At 38.8% G+C, this 17,482-nt stretch overlaps 1 protein-coding gene across 6 annotated transcripts in view; it reads left to right on the top strand.

Moving 5' to 3' along the window:
* MRE11 (MRE11 homolog, double strand break repair nuclease) overlaps positions 1-17,482 on the top strand; it is a 76,878-nt gene that overhangs the window by 43,121 nt on the left and 16,275 nt on the right. For all 6 annotated transcript variants that reach the window (XM_059412957.1, XM_059412939.1, XM_059412922.1 and 3 more), the window contains 2 exons: positions 9,144-9,363; positions 10,270-10,350. In XM_059412957.1, coding sequence (XP_059268940.1) covers positions 9,144-9,363; positions 10,270-10,350 — 301 coding nt within the window. The remainder of the gene's footprint in view (positions 1-9,143; positions 9,364-10,269; positions 10,351-17,482) is intronic.

Below are 17,482 nucleotides of genomic sequence, written 5' to 3'. Positions count from 1 at the left end.
TTTTTTTTTTTTAAGATTATATTTATTGATTTGACAGACAGAGATCACAAGTAGGCAGAGAGGCAGGCGGAGAGAGAGGAAGGGAAGCAGGCTCCCCGCTGAGCAGAGAGCCAGATGCAGGGCTCGATCCCAGGACCCTGGGATCATGACCTGAGCCGAAGGCAGAGGCTTTAACCCACTGAGCCACCCAAGCACCCCAATAAATAAATAAAATCTTTAAAAAAAAAAAAAAAAGAAAAGAAAAAGGAAAGGAAGGGTCAGAGGGAGAAGAAGCAGACTCTCTGTTGAGCAGGGAGCCCAATGCAAGACTCGATCCTGGGACTCCAGGATCATGACCCGAGCCCAGTTTAGGAACTTCTGGCTAGCCACCATTTTTGCTGAACCTTCAGGCCTCTGTCTGGCACTTGGTGAATTCATGGTTGAAATACATTATTTTATTTTCTGATTATTTTTAGTATTTTATGATTGCTATCTAGTATTTAAAGGTTATCTCATAAATAATTACTGTTGGGATTTTTGTCTTCACTGCTTTCATTTGTATCTGTTATAGCCTAGCTGTTCTACTTGGCATTAGCAATACAGATATGGAAAACGTGTGGTTCGTGTCCACTAGAGACTCTTGGTTTAGTAGATGAGGCAGACATATAAAAAAATGCTAAACCCTAACATAACCTAAAGGGTCACCCTTGCTGAGTTAACATAGCAGTCCTGCTAGTCCATTGTCATTTTCCTAAGGATTTCAGAACTGCCCCTGACAGGTGGTGAATTACAAAGAGCCGAAGCACTTGACACATCCCTCAGATTAACTTTTATAACCTCTACTCTTTTCTCTGCTGTGAGCAAAAAAGAGTAAGACACCCTTCTCCCTCCCCATGGACCACCACTCTGTAAATATTTTTTACTTTATTTTAAACATACATTTTAGGTAAAAGTCAATACCTGGGATACTAAAACAGAAAAGAACCCTGCCTACGGAGAAGGGGACTCTCAATTTACTCCTTTTTCTTCTGAACTCTCTTCCAAAGGAATCTGTTCAGTAGTTCATCTACTGATGACCACCAGGTAATACCACAGCCTTTAATGTGAGGCAGTTTTAGATCCTGACAGAGGAAAAATCACGTACCAAATAATTCAGTACCATCTCTAAAGGACGTGAGACAGACTTTTTTTCTCTTTTTTAAGTAAAATTTCCAAATCTGTATGTGATTTACTTCATCGTCTATGATACCATACAGACTATTTAGGATTTTAGCCTGATCCAGTAATGCACCTTATCTGGAATGTTAAGGATTAGGAACGGCATTTTGGGTATTCTTTTTCTTTTCTCTGTCTTATTACAAAAGTTTGGTGCCGTGTACTTAATGTGGGGGAAGTCACCCCCCCAATAATTATGTTCCAGTTTGTTAGAATATTTAGAAATTAACTCAGTTAATAACCTTCTTTATAGAGGATATGGGAGGATAATCTTAGTGTCTAGTTTTGTGCCAGGTTTCTTCCCTTTGTACAATTTACACTGTCTTCATCATGTAATATGGGGAATTTTGCAACATTAACTAACATTACTAACAGTAGTGCCAGTATTGGCTACAGTTTACTTCCTAGCTCCTTCTTCCCTTTCATTAATAGCCTTTCAGTACTTGATTGTAGAACTAAAACCTCTCACCATCCACAGAATTTCACACTCAGCATTCCCGATGTCAGACTCATTCCCCTACATCGATGTCATGGAAAAAGCAGAGCACATTACCTACTTGGTTTTACTCATTACTGTGTTTATTTTTTTTTTTTTAAAGATTTTATTTATTTATTTATTTGACAGAGAGAAACCACAAGTAGGCGGAGAGGCAGGCAGAGAGAGAGAGAGAGGGAAGCAGGCTCCCTGCTGAGCAGAGAGCCCGATGCGGGACTCGATCCCAGGACCCTGAGATCATGACCTGAGCCGAAGGCAGCGGTTCAACCCACTGAGCCACCCAGGCGCCCCACTCATTATTGTTTTAAAGGGGAAAGGGCAAATGGTATTCATGAAATTTTCATTTATTGAATTTTTTCTAGATGTGTCGTGCACAATTTCAGTTTCCATCTTACAAATGACACTGAGAGCACAGTAAAGGTTACGTGTTGGGGTGGAATTGGAACCTATTTCTACCTTCCAAGTCTAGGCTTTTCTACCATACCATGTCCTATCAAAACTTTATATTATAACAACATTCATACAATGCATAGCCAATGAGTGGCTAAAAATGTGAAATTTCTGACAGTTTTTGATATGCAGAACATCAAAAATTACTGTCCCTCAGAAGTGTAGATGCAACTGCTATACCATTTACAAGATGGTTTGGGGGAGCTAAGAGGAGGAAGCTAGAGATTAGGGATCCCTTACCACATTTATGTTTGTATTCGTTTTACCAGGCATCCTTCAAGTAGAAAAGAGTTTGCCAAATAGCAAGAATGAATACTAGAAGAAAGAAATGACTCCTGGTCCTTGGATCATTCAAACTTAACTCACCATTTCAATTTAATAAATTACGGAAATACTTCTTTGCATGGCCTCTGTGTTTGGGGTCCCTAAGCCGTTTTTCATTAGTCTTTTAAAGAATTTGGTGAATATTTTATAAAGGGAAGGTAGTAGAGGACATGACAAACTGCATTTGGGAGTTTTTCAGAAGAAAGCACTTTTAGGTTTAGATTTTTCAGCTACATTTTAAGACGTTAGCAGGTAATTGGGGTTTCCTAGGTAATTTGTCAACTTGCCATAGGATGTTATAAATGGTCTTTATTCTTAGCATACTATTTAGGACTTGTAATGGAATTTGAGACTTTCCCAATCTATAACTCCAAGCCATGTAGAATCATTTAGCTCAGAACATGAATCCTAGTACTAGGTTTAAATTATTTAAACAAACAGACAAAAGCATTAGTCCTTCCAAGAGGCTTTAAAGTCTATTGTTCACATTGAAAAGCTCTAAGTAGTTTCTTTAACTGTAAGGTCACATTTAAATAAAAGGCCAAGCAGTAGATATTTGGGGCTTTGCAGGCCATATGTGGTCTTTGTCATGTTTCTTGTCTGTGTATATGGTTGGTTGTTTTTTCTTTGTTGTTTTTTTGTTTTTAAACAATCCTTTAAAAATGTGAAATCTGTTCTTGGTCTGACCCATAGTCCATAGTTTACCCAGCCTCTGGTTTCCTGTGTTCTACCTGAATTTGAGGCAGGTATTCTACCTGAATTTCAAACTTTAATACCAAGCACTGTCAACAAAAGAAAAAAGGCACACCCAGGAATGGGAGAAAATACTTGCAAATCATGTATTTGGTAAATGATTAATATTTAGAACATTAAAAAAATTCCTAAAACTCAGTCACAGCAAAAGTGGATGACGGACTTGAACAGACATTTCTGCAGAGAAGATAAACAGGTGACCAATAAGCACATGAGAGGATGCTCAGCATCACTAGTGAAATGGAAGTCTAAACCAGAGCTGCTTCACATTTATTAAGATGACAATTACAAAAAAGAAAATAGTGTTGCCAAGAATATGGAGAAATTGCAAGCCTTGTGCATTGCTGGTGGGAATAATAAAAGAATCTGTGGAAAATAGTAGGATGATTCCTCCATAAATTAAAAAGAGAATTATGTGACCTAGCAGTTACACTTGTAAGTATTTACCTGAAGGAATTGAAAGCAAGGACCAGGTGTTTGTACACTCATGCGCATAGCATTCACAATAGCCAAAATGTGATAGCAACTAAAATGGCCATCAAAAGGTGTGCAGATATACAGAAGGTGGTGTATATGTGCGATGATGGACTTTTGCTTAGCCTTAAAAGGAATGAAGTTACGATAACACTACAATATGGACAGACCTTGAAAACATTATGCTAAGCGAAGTAAGACAGGTGCAAGGATGAGTATTATACGATTCCACTTAAATGAGATCCCTAGAGTAGTCAGTCGTATGAACAAAATATAGAATAGTGGTAATGAGGGGAAGGGAGGGATTAGGGAACAGGAAGTTATTTTTTAACAGGTATGGATTGTCAATTTCAGTTTGAAATGACGAGAAAGGTCGTGAGGGGGATGATGGTGATGTTGTATAACGGGGTAAATGTGCTTAATCCCGCTGAACTGTACACTTCAGAATGGTTAAGGTGTTCAATTTTATGGTATGCATATTTTGTCACAATTAAAACAAAACAAAATAGAGGTATACTACCAGGAAAGGAGTTTTCGAATCTCACAAAAAAGGCATATGGAATCATTGTCCTACCAGTGGCTCTAGATCTGCACTTACAATGGCTCTGAACCTACACTCCTGAGGTCAGTTAGAATTCCACTGCTAATTCTGGAGGTAACATACTTAATATTTATCCATAAACTCCAGAATCTGTTGCACAGAAAAGTGGAGTTAAAATATTTGAATGTAATGTTAAATGATAAAATGAAGGTATGGTATTTAGACAGAGGAAAGGTAAAAATTTGGAAATTTTTAATAAAATTTGGAAATGAGGGTGGTTAATTAATTCCAAAAAATAATCACAGAAGGACACAGGCTTCTTACATTTTTGTTAGATACTGCCATGTCCCTCCGGAGATGTGACACTCAGTTTGCATTCTACCCAGTATTTGGGAGTGCTTGTTTCCCCACATCCTTGTCATCGTGATGTATCATGACATCTTTTTTTTTTTTTTTTAAAGATTTTATTTATTTATTTGAGAGAGAGAGAAAGAGTGAGAGAGAGCATGAGATGGGAGAAGGTCAGAGGGAGAAGCAGACTCCCCATAGAGCTGGGAGCCCGATGTGGGACTCGATCCCGGTACTTCAGGATCATGACCTGAGCTGAAGGCAGTCGCTTAACCAACTGAGCCACCCAGGCGCCCAACATCTTTTGATCTTTATAAATCCAGAGGGTGGGGGCACCTGGGTGGCTCAGTGAGTAAAGCCTCTACCTTCTGCTCAGGTCATGATCCCAAGGTCCTGGGATCGAGCCCTAGAGCCTACATCTGGTTCTGCTCAGCGGGAAGCCTGCTTTCCCCTCTCTTCTCTCTCTGCCTACTTGTGATCTCTGTCTGTCAAATGAATTAAAAAACAAAAACCTTAAAAAAAAATCCAGAGGGTGAGGAAATTGTTTCTGACTATTGTTTTTAACCCCTGCTACATTTGTTACTAGTAACTCAGTGATTTTTATGTTTCTAAACCATTTATATTTACATGAAACACCTGGTCATGTTCTTTGCCCAGAAATTTTTGTTGGGTTTGGGTTTTGTGCCGAGGACAGTGGTCTCTCTGTAAGAGTGCTCACAGGAAAGTGCACGGACTCTGTGGGGGGAGGGGGGTAGCATATTTTAGGGTATTTGTTGTGTAAAAGAAGGATTTGGGGGTTTGTTCACATCCAGAAAGGGCCTTTTTGACATCTGTGGAGATAAGCCTGTGGGATTTTTTCCTCCTCCTTTCTATTAGTTTGGTGAGTTATATTAAAACATACTCTTAGTGCCCCATTCTTGTTACCACTTTGTGAACCTTCTGGTAACAGGTATCCTGGTTTTTCCATATGTTCCTGTATTCCCTTTGCTTTAATATTCATAAGTAAGATCCTGTAATCATCTTTTTGGGCCTGCAGCCTTTTGTCAGTTTTTCAGTACTCTGTTATGCTGGCTTTGTACAAAGAAATTGGGAGCTTGCTTTCTTTATGCTCTGGTACTATGGAAATAGCAGTGGCATTATCTGTTCTTTGAAGATTTGATAGAATACCTGTGAAACTTGCTGGTTGTGGTTCCTTTTCCGGGGGTGGTGTTCCTTTAACAATTTTCTTACATATTCTTTGATATTATTATTGGTCTGTTGAGACTGTGTGTCTATTGTTGGATACGTTTAGGTCATTTATTATCCAAATTACTTAGATTGAAGAGTATTTTGTCAAGATTCTTCTAATTTTCCCTCAATCTTTTTTCTCCTCGATTCTGATTTTTAATGGTGTATATTTGTCTTTCTTTCCCTTTTTATTAAGTTAGTGATTTTTATCAATGTGGCTTTGTCCCAGAGGATCAGTTTTTAAATTTGCTAATTTAAATGGATTTTTAGTTAAGATTTGTTTATTTATGATTGTATCTTTATTAATTTCTCATAATTTCCTTTGGATGAGCTTTATTTGTCCTAACTTTTGAATATCAAATCTACTTATTTTCATTCATTCTTTTTTAATAGGCTGTAGGCTTTCTTTATAAACACAGCTTTATTTCATATATTCCAGTCTACAGTATTTTTATTATTTTCTAGGTTTTCTAGTATTTTATTATTTTCCAGATTCCTCAATTTTAATTTTGTGATTTGGAGGCAGGTGTTTTTGTTTTATTATCTTTAGTTTCTGATTTGATTCATGGCAATTAGACTATATAATACCCTTACTATTTAGAACTTAGTTGATATTTTTGTTAGTACCCCATGATACATAAAACATTTCATGAGGTCTTGGAAAGAAGTCTATATTTTCAGAATAGAGAGTTCAACATACATCAGATCTGTCTTATTAATCATATAATTTGGGTCTCCTTTTTCTCTTTAAATATAGTTTTAAAAAAGTACAGCTGGTTCTTGTTATTTCTTTATGTTCTGTGTTACTGCAAATAGTAACCTAGTGAACACTAACCCATATTGCTCCTAGGGGAAATAGAGGAATGGGTTCCTGCCAACTACTGGTTACAGCATTTTTATCCGCTGATCAGTACATAACCTTTTTCTTGTTTCTTTCTGTTTTAATGTATATTGCTGAGTCATTAACATTGAACTGAGAGCCAGCAACCCTGTAATCATACTTGAATGAAGCTTATCTCACACATGTATTTCATCTGTAAGGCACATCACAGCTTTCTTGCACTTGAGAGTACTGGACAGCACTTTAGCAACACTGAATCACCAACCAAAAGCGCAGAAATGTGAAAACCTTGACACTTAATATGCCACAGAAAGGACGCTTGTTTGTTTGTTTATTTATTTATTTATTTGACAGACAGAGATCACAAGTAGACAGAGGGACAGGCAGAGAGAGAGGAGGAAGCAGGCTCCCCGCTGAGCAGAGAGATCCATGCTGGATCTCAGGACCCTGGGATAATGACCTGAGCTGAAGGCAGAGGCTTTAACCCACTGAGCCACCCAGGCGCCCCAGGATGCTTCTTTAAAGTGTCAGCTGAAACAAGGCTGAGTGTCCAGTGTTCTTCATCCGGGAACATGTATGTCAGGAGACTCAGAATTTTCCCCACTCTACACAGGTCCACAGATGACTACAAAAGTATCAGGAGTATTGTTCTGGGGGTTACAAATAAGTTTCTGCAAGTAGGTGATTTACAAATATAGAATCTGGGAATAATGAGGATTGACAATCCTTCATCTGGGACAAGAAAAATGAGTTGAAATCTTTTTCTGCCATTTTTTTCTTTGTATTTTTTGTTATGTTCCCTGAAGTTTTTTTCTTTTTACACGGTAGTGCCATACAGAGCCCTTCCTGCTGTGATTTAGCTGTTATTTCCTTTAAGCTGAGATCATCATGATGCAGCTGGATTATCTCCCACCTCCCACTTCCCTCCTCCTTCTACCCTATGTGTTTTGTTCTCATCTCCTGATTTAGCCCTGCCTCTCTTCAATTCATGGTATCACAGAGAGCTCAGAAATGCTCTCCCCACCTGTTCTTAGACCCAGAATTTTTTATTCAAGCAAGAGAGACTATAGTTATGGTCCCTTAGAATATATAGATCAATTTTAGAGAGTTTTATACTGCCTAAGACTCTTCTCTACCTTGTTCCTTAGGTCAGATCTTCATTATATTCATTAACTCTTCAGAGATTTTGTATTTTGAAGTTGGAGCTATTTTCTGATTTTATTGAGAATGTATTATGTCTCATTTCTGTTCTCCTTACAACATTTTGGTTTAAGGAAGGACCTCAGGGAAACATTACTTTTATTTTATTTTTAATCAGAAAATCTGTACTCATTTCAGAGTTAAAATATTTCATTAAATCTCAAACTTGTCTTTTCTGGGCAGTTTCTTATCAAATTAAAATTTGTGGCATATTCTTGGTCTTAAGCTTTTATTCTTTTCTAGGCCTTCAGTTGTTATACTCTACTTAATTCTTTTTATCTTGTTTTTTTTTGTTTTGTTTTGGTTTTTTTAAAGATTTTATATAGTTAATTATCTGAGAGTGTGAGGTTGCGGGAAGGAGCAGAAAGAAAGGGACAAGCAAACTCCAAACCGCGTGCGGAGCCTGGTGCGGGGCTTGATCTCCCTACTCTGAGATCATGACCTGAGCTGAAATCGAGAGTCAAAAGTTTAACCAACTGAGCCACCCAGGATCCCCTCTTTTTTTACATTTTTATTCTTTTTTTTTTTTTTTTTTTTTAAGATTTTATTTATTTATTTTGTCAGAGAGAGAGAGAGCGAGCACAGGCAGACAGAGTGGCAGGCAGAGTCAGAGGGAGAAGCAGGCTCCTTGCAAGGAGCCTGATGTGGGACTCGATCCCAGGACGCTGGGATCATGACCTGAGCCGAAGGCAGCTGCTTAACCAACTGAGCCACCCAGGAATGCCTACATTTTTATTCTTAATTCTACTTAATTTTTGTGAGAGATTATTGCTCATAATTTTCTGATTCCAAAGTAATATTTTGAAAATCTATATTGTAGAGAATTTATGATTTGTGAATTAAGAAGAAAGCAAGAGCACTGTAAAATTTTGTCCCCCAGAGATAATAGCCATTTTTTGTAAGAATTTTTCTTGTTATTTATTAAAAGCCCATTGTACAGAGTAGCTCAGGTGATGACAGTCTCTCACAAATGGTGATGTTGAATTAGGGGCAATTGCCAATATTCTAACCAGTTCTAAAAGTTTTGATTCTGTGAAATTTTATCATTTTCAGTACACCTTTTCAAAAGGTCTCATTTTACAAATAAGTATGGCACATTGATTTGACAAATTGTAGGAATTGAATTTGATAGCTGGGGAAGGAGAGTTCTCCTGCTTGGCATTTTTATAGCATGATTAGTGAGAAATAATAGTGCTGATAGTTTGACAATATTAAATGTTATCTGAGAAACCAGATTAATGACTTAGGATGCTGCATTTTCTACTAATGTATATTTTCTCCTCTTTCCCTCTCAGGCTATGACAAGGGCCAGAGCCCTCAGATCTCAGTCTGAGGACGCTGCTTCTGCCTTTAGTGCTGAGGACCTTATGAGTATAGATTTGGCAGAACAGATGGCTGATGACTCTGATGAGGACGTCACAGCAGCAGCCAGTAGAGGAAGAGGCCGAGGAAGAGGCCGACGAGGAGGAAGAGGGCAGAATTCAGTCTTGAGAGGAGGGTCTCAGAGAGGAAGAGGTTAGCACTGAGTACTGGCTTGCCCACGCATTCACACTGGGCAGTTGAATGGGACACATATGATTGTATTCTTGTCATCATAATTAAGTTACGCAATCTTTTAAAAGTTTTGTTTATAATGCATAAAGTCAGTCTTTAATATAGTTCTGACATACATGTTTACTTAAATAAATTTTAATGGTCACGTGCACATAATGTTTTAATGTCTCTTAACATTTTTTTAAGAACTTCATTACATTCCTCACACAGTACTTTTTGGGTACTCTCACAGGTGTAAAATAATAGGCAAATATGAGCTGCTAAGGAAAATGGCTGCTTAATGACCACTGGCAGCAGGAAGAAACTCCAGGTCATAAACATTATTATTTTTGTTACTATCATGAGATACAAATGTCCACATTTTTATAAAGTGACTTCATAAAATATGTTCAAAAAGAAAACTACCCTAAAACAATATATCTTCAAGTAGTCATTAACATTAATTGCCATCATTGTATTTAATGTGGGACTGTTGTCCTTGGATAATCCAAATAATAGAAAATTGGTCATCCAGTGACTTCCTGGTATATTGTATACATTTGTTTCTAGGAGTATTTTCAGTTGTTTTTATTAAATATTTATCCATGAATTTTAAGCTGGTCAAATAGTACTTAAAAGTTAAAAATTTTCAGAGAAAGAGATCCTTATCCTCTAGTTACAGTTCATTTTGATTATCCTTAAGTTTACAAAATGTTTCCTTATATTTTGATTGGAAGAGTAGTTTTTGAAAATTGAGTAGACTATGTGTTTTTTATTATATGTCTTTGGCTTTTTATATAAGTTATGTTTTGACGTAACTTTATGTACATTTCATTTGGCACTATCTGGTAGAATTGTATAGTGACTGCTTATTATTTCTAACACTAGGCACTGGTCTAGAGACTTCTACTCGAAGCAGAAGTTCAAAGACGACTACGTCAACATCTAGAAATATGTCTATTGTAGATGGTGAGTATGGATTGCAAATGATTATCTAGTAGTTATTTATAAATTCCAAATAGGAAGACCTAGCAAATCTTCATTGGGAAATCTCATTGGTTTCTGTTGCCATTGTTGTAGAGTCAAAAGGGTTATTAGGATTACGAGATAAATCATTCCTTAAAAGGTCTTTGCCATTCATCAGAGCTATTGAAGAGGGTGAGCCTTAAAAACTCTTTTTTGGGGGCGCCTGGGTGGCTCAGTGGGTTGGGCCTCTGCCTTGGGCTCAGGTCATGATCTCTCAGAGTCCTGGGATCGAGCCCCCATCAGGCTCTCTGCTCAGCAGGGAGCCTGCTTTCTCCTCTCTCTCTGCCTGCCTCTCTGCCTGCTTGTCATCTCAGTCAAATAAATAAATAAAATCTTTAAAAAAAAAACACAACTCTTTTTGTAGTCCCTTACTTTAGACAAATTTGTTTATTTCCTTTCTTACAGAGGGATCATGTAGATAGAAAAGTGAGTCAGTTGGTCAGTATGTCACCAGTGATCAAGAGAGAAAGTGTTTACTTTCATACACTCAAGCCCCATGCTGGGCTCCACACTGGGCATGAAGCCTACTTGAAAAAAAATAATAATAGTTTTTACTCTGATTATTTAGTACTTGAGGAGAGCCAGCTGAGATTTTTTTTTTTTTTTTTTTTTTTTAGATTTTATTTATTTATTTGACAGACAGAGATCACAAGTAGGCAGAGAGGCAGGCAGAGAGAGAGGGAGACTGGCTCCCTACTGAGCAGAGAGCCTGATGCTGGGCTTGACCTGAGTGGAAGGCAGAGGCGTTAACCCACTGAGCCACCCAGGTGCCCCTGAGATTCTTTTTTTTTTTTTAAGATTTTATTTATTTATTGAACAGAGATGCAGGCAGAGAGAGAGGGGGAAGCAGGCTCCCCGCTGAGCAGAGAGCCCGATGAGGTGCTCGATCCCAGCACCCTGGGATCATGACCCAAGCCAAAGGCAGAGGCTTAACCAACACTAGCCACCCAGGCGCCCCTGCCCCTGAGATTCTTATTTTGATTTCAAAAGCATGTCTTCTAGGGAAAGGCATCTGAAGAGGTACTCTTGCGTCCTTGGCAGGAGTAAGGTAAAAGCAGAGAAGGAGGAAAAGAGGCAGCATGGAAATGATCTAGGCAGAGTTCAACATGGAAAAGCCTTGTGACTTTGACTACGTCACTCAGACTCCCAAGTTTATTTCCCTTATAGACTCTACATAGTAGGTTATTCTAAAGGTGAAAGGCAGAGTCCGGTACACAGTAGACCTGTATAAAATGTTCATTTTAAAAAAAGAAGAAGCAGGGAGATAGAAATACGAAGTGAAAATAATGCGTACACTTCCAAGTTAAGTCACCAGAAGTTGGTTAGCATGTGACACTAAGGCATACCCACCTTGACCTTTAACCCAAACTGCCTTTTTTTGTCCTGGCTGAACTGTTTTATGTGAAGCTTTCCTTGGCACCAGTGGACAGAATTAATCACTGAGAGTGAATCTTTGGACTTCAGTTTTGTTGTTGAGAAATGAGCCATTAGTTAAGCTTGCTTTTTTTTTTTTCCCCCTTGGAAGTAGTCTTTTTTTCTTCCAGCTGGCTGTTTTTGGTGTTCTATAGTTTCACTGATGAATCTAGATAGGACATTCTTTTTTATAGGGCTTTATGAAGCTGTGAATTGGTGTCTTTCATGACTCCTAGAAAATCCTTTCCCTTTAGATAATACCTCTGCGCTCTTTTTCTCCTCCCTTCAGAGTTTTCAGAAGTTAAATAAATCTAAGGATCACTCTGTCCTCCCATGACTATTAATCTCTTGTATTTTCCCTTGCTTTATCTTCCTGCGCTATATTGATCTTCCAGTTCACCCATCTGTTGTTTTTGTTTTTGTTTTCAAAGTAAACTCAGACCCCAATGTGGGATCCAAACCCCTGACCTGAAGATAAGAAGTTGCTTGTTCTGTAGATTGAGCCGAGCAACTCCCATGCCCATCTATTCTTCAAACTGTCCTTTGAATTTTTTATTTCGTTGTTTTTGATGTGGGTAGAAATTCTACTTAGTTCTTTTGAAATACACTGTGTGATTTAAAAAATTCCCTGCAGATGTTTTTAAGCCTGTCTGTAATTTTTTGTGCACATTATAGTAAAGATATTTGTTCTGTATTCTGTGTCTAATAACCCAGTGTCTGAATGCCTTTGGCTTCTTTTTATTGTCCATTTCTGATTTCTGTTTCTGCTTGTTCTCATTTGCGGTGACTTGTTTCCTTGTATGTTTTGTTATCTGTTGTCCCTAAGAAATGATCATCAGGAATAATTTGAGATCAGAGATGAAGTTAAGTTCCCCCAGAGTTGATTCATATTTGTTTCTCCAGGCTTCTAGAGGCACCACAAGTCTTAGGCCACATTAAACTACATTTCAAGTTGTGACTTGAGGTTCAACCAGCTAATAATGTAATGTACAAGCTAATATACTTGCAAAATCCTGTTTTTACATATGCTTCTCTTCTTAACCATTGTGGTCCCAGCTTAAGGTAGGGAGGACATGCATCAGGTCCCCTCCCCTCACCAATCTTGATCAGGCCTTGACAGTTCTCTCTACAGAACTGTTAAAACCAGTGTGAACATTTGTTCAGATCAGCAGGTCCCCAGAGAAAAGGATTCTGCTTGCCTCTTTGAGTTGGAGCTTTTCTTCTGTTTTGGCCTGTTAATTCTGTATGTGATCAGCAACTCGGTGCCATTAGAAATTTTTTATATGTTTGATGAAGCAATTTGTGTTGCTTTGAGCGGCAGTGTTTGTCTGAAAACCTAGCCCACATAAACAAATACAGAGGTTTTTATCTTTATTTTCTTTCTTCAAAACTCATATGTGGCTGCCTCCTTTGCATCTAGAACTTTATATCTCAGGGTTTTTGTGAACATTTTTTTTTTCAGTTTCTACCCTTGGCTCCTTTCAGAACTACTATGCCTGTGAGGCTCTTAGCAGATACTCTTTCATGAGCTCTGCTCTGTTACCCATTGATAATGTGGAAGAAAGCTTCTGTTTGTATAGAGAAGACAGAAGACAAGTTACAGTGCTTTAAAACGTTCACAAATAATCTTTTTTTTTTTAAGATTTTATTTATTTATTTGAGAGGAAAAGAGAGAATGAGAGGAGAGATGTCAGAGGGAGAAGCAGACTCCCTGCTGAGCAGAGAGCGCAGTGTGGGACTTGATCCCGGAACTCCAGGATCATGACCTGAGCCGAAGACAGTTGCTCAACCAATTGAGCCACCCAGGCACCCCCACAAATAATCCTTTTTTTTTAAGTAATAATACTCATTTGTAAAAAGTAAGCAAAATTAATATGAAACTTAAGATTTCCTGAATTAGGGGCGCCTGGGTGGTTCAGTGGGTTAAGCCACGCTGCCTTCGGCTCAGGTCATGATCTCAGGGTCCTGGGATCGAGGCCCTCATTGGGCTCTCTGCCCAGCAGGGAGCCTGCTTCCCTCTCTCTCTCTCTGCCTGCCTCTCTGTCTACTTGTGATCTCTGTCTGTCAAATAAATAAATAAAATCTTAAAAAAAAAAATAAAAAAGATTTCCTGAATTATGTTTAGGAAAAAAAAATCTATTTGTTATGCCTTTTGCAGCAGATGATATGGTTAAGAACCTGGGTTTTGGAGTCAGACCTGGTGTGAGTGGGCCAGCAATTTACCCACTGGCTCCATGCCCATAAACCAGGAGCATTGGCAGAATGAGGTCAGAGTCATTCTTTTTCATGGTGTCCATAGTGCCTGGCTGGCATAGATGATCATTAAATGACTGAATAAAAGTTACTTAGAGATTGGATAGCATAAAGGTTAAAAGCATGGTTCTAAAGTCAGCCATTGGCTTGACTTGACTCCTTGATTTACTAGCTATGTGTCCTTTTAGGCTTTTCATCTTCAGTGTCCTTGTCTGTAAGTGGGCTGATGATTGCAGTTATCCCATTGGGGTTTTTTTGAGGATTAATGAGAAAATACATGTGGACTATTTGGCATAGTATATATACATGTTAAGCCCTCAGGAGGCGTAAACTGCTTCTTTCTATTCTATAAGCTTCAAATCCTTAGCTATAAAATTGGCAGCATAGTACTGACTCTACAGAGCCATAGCGAGTATCAGTTGAACTCATGGGTATACGTTACTTAGCATAGGATTTAGTAAGAATCCAAAAAATGACTGCTATTAGTATTAGTGGTAGTGGTGCCTGGGTGGCTCAGGGTCCTGGGATTGAGCCCCGCATAGGGCTCTCTGCTCATCATGGAGCCTGCTCCCCCCCCCCCACGCCGGCCTCTCTGCCTACTTGTGATCTCTCTCTCTCTCTCTCACTGTCAAATAAATAAATAAATAAAAATCTTTAAAAACAGAAACTTCCAAATACCTTTTGTAAATGGAGGCATGAGGAGAGCTGTAACAGTACGATTCTGTTATTAACAAGCCCTGTGGAGTGTAGAGATTTATTATTGTACTGGAATTTTATTGGAAACGGTAGATATTACTCTTCGGCCAGCAGCAGTTGTAAATAAAGAGTTGACAGCCCCAGTTTCCCTTGAAGTTTTTCTGCAGAGGGTGACCCAGTGAGTGGTGGCTCTGAAGGCTCTGTGACTCCATGTAGTTTACCATCATGGCAGCCACTAGCTATGTTATCAGAGTACCTGCTCCTTCTAGTCTCTTGGCAGAACTATTTTCATTAATCACCTCTTCTTATCTTTGCAACGATTTTCTGCATGAATTTTGATTAACACTATTTTATGATGTAAGAAAGACGTTAGGGTTCAAAGCTGACGGCCAAGAAGAAATTCTTGAGACATCTTTGGTGCAAAAAGATGTGGTTTTTTTGTTGTTTTGTTTTGTTTTGTTTTAAGCACAGGGACAGGACTTGGGCAGAAAGAGCTGTGCTGAGTTCTTGAGGAGTGGCCTATTTTATAGTTTCAGGTTGGGAGGGGGTTGGGGATAGTGTAAGCCTCCCAGGTATTTTGGAAACAAGGTTTCCAGGATCCTGAGGGAGTTAACTATTGTTAGGAAAGGTACTTTTTTTATTGTTTAGTTAAAAACTCTGTCATGAGACCCTTCAAATATATATGGGTGGGTCCTGTACTAAAGGGATGATTGCCAACGTGTATTTTGGGGATAGAGATAAAGCAAGTTTCCAAAGGAATTTTTATGTGTTAAAGTAGACTTAGGGGGTCCTGGAGTTGGGCTAAGATTACCCTTTGCCCTGAGCAAAGTATCAACTTCAAGGTAGTTGAGTCCCTAGAGGAATGTCACTCTTCTGTTTCAAGGACTTGCCAGTGGGCTGTAGGTGGTAAGGAAATTCAGTAATTTTTCTTCTGCCTTTATTTCCCACATCACTTAAGTGGGGAAATTGAGACTTAAGGAAACCAAGGAGCTTGGCTCTGGTCACCCAGCTAGTCAGTCAAAATGAGTTTAACTCTACAACCACCATACTGTATTGCCTTCCTCACTGAACTCGGTGCTTATTTTTCTGATAAGGTTAATTTATCTCACATTTGTTGGGGATGCAAAGAAAGGAGGGCCATTTATTTATTTATTTTTAAGGCAGGCTCTTCAGGATCTGAGAGTTTGAGGATTCAATTAGTCAGTAATTATTGAGTAGAAATATTCTTTTAAGAGTCATGATGGCTGACTTTTTTCATTCAGTTGCCCTCTTTAGCCTTTCGAGTAGAGTTAGGATGTAAGGCCCTAGTAATTGAGTAGGGTGGATAAGAACTTTGCTTTTGCCCTTAATTTCTCCTCTCAGATAGACATCACAAGACTGGGGATAGAACCTGGAATAGGAAAAATAAACAAATCATAAATTTAGGCTAGATAGAACAATTTCTGAGTTTTCAGACTACAAGAATTTTGGACTTTGTTGGTTTCTCTGAGCTTTTGACTTTTTCAGGGCCTCTTTCTTTTTTTCTCCTCTTACCCTGTTTAATTTGGGGGTTGTCTTGGGGAAAACATTGTTTTATATTAAGAAATTGGTAAGGCTTAGGAGGAAATAAAACTCTAATTGGCAGTTTGAAATTTATTCTAGGTTTTAAATATTTTGTACCCAATTCATTGTAGTGGGAGTGGGGCAAGGGAGTGGGTGCGGGGGCTCACACCACTAAGCAATTCTTAGCCATCAGCTGGGTTTCCTACAAATTCACTCAATTCTGACACTGTCTACCCAGATGTAGCATCAGATTCCATAGGGTAAGGGCTGAGTTCCACAAGACTGCCTCCCCCCACTTCAGAGGCTAATCAGAAATCTAGCTGTGCTTTTGACTGGCTATCCGTCTTTTTCCCCTAATTTACTCTTAGGGTTTAATTAATTTCCTGGGGCGGCTCACAGAACTCAGGGAACTAGTTAATTCACTAACTTACTGGTTTATTACAAAGGATACAAATCAGCAGCCGGATTAAGAAATACAAAAGATGGGGTGCCTGGGTGGCTCAGTGGGTTAAAGCCTCTGCCTTCAGCTCAGGTCATGATCCCAGGGTCCAGGAATCAAGCCAGCATTGAGCCCATATCGGGCAGGGAGCCTGCTTCCTACTCTTCTCTCTCTCTGCCTGCCTCTCTGCCTACTTGTGATCTCTGTCTGTCAAATAAATAAATAAAATCTTAAAAAAAAAAAAAAAAAGAAAGAAAGAAATACAAAAGGTAAGGTTGCAAACAAAGGATTTGTATCCTCAGAGTTTGGGGGCCAGCAGCCTGGCAAGTGGGAGCATTCTAGTTTACCACCTCTAAGCTTGCTGAACCCCTCCTTTGGGTTTCTGTGGCAGCTTCATTACCATTAATTGATTAAATCATTGGCTATTGGTGATTGATTCAACCTTCAGGCCCCCTGTCTCCTTGGAAATCTTGGGGTGGGACTAAGTTCCAGCCTTCATTTCCTGATTTCCATGTTGGTTCCCTGGCAACCAGTCCCCAGATTTAGGTTTGGTTTGAAAGTCACTTCATTAACATGACAAAAGACACTTTCCTGGCTCTTAGTATTTAGGAATTTCCTGGTACTAGGAGCTCTGCCAGAAATGGGGACTGAGATTAAACTCGTATTTCTTATTATAAAATCGTAGTATCATGATTTTCATCTTGGAAAATATAAAGGGTTAGCTAAACTTCA

Source organism: Mustela nigripes, chromosome 1 (genome assembly GCF_022355385.1).
Source record: "Mustela nigripes isolate SB6536 chromosome 1, MUSNIG.SB6536, whole genome shotgun sequence".
Taxonomy (NCBI): domain Eukaryota; kingdom Metazoa; phylum Chordata; class Mammalia; order Carnivora; family Mustelidae; genus Mustela; species Mustela nigripes.
Note: the sequence above shows the minus strand (reverse complement) of the source record. Positions and strands in the feature narration are given on the sequence as shown.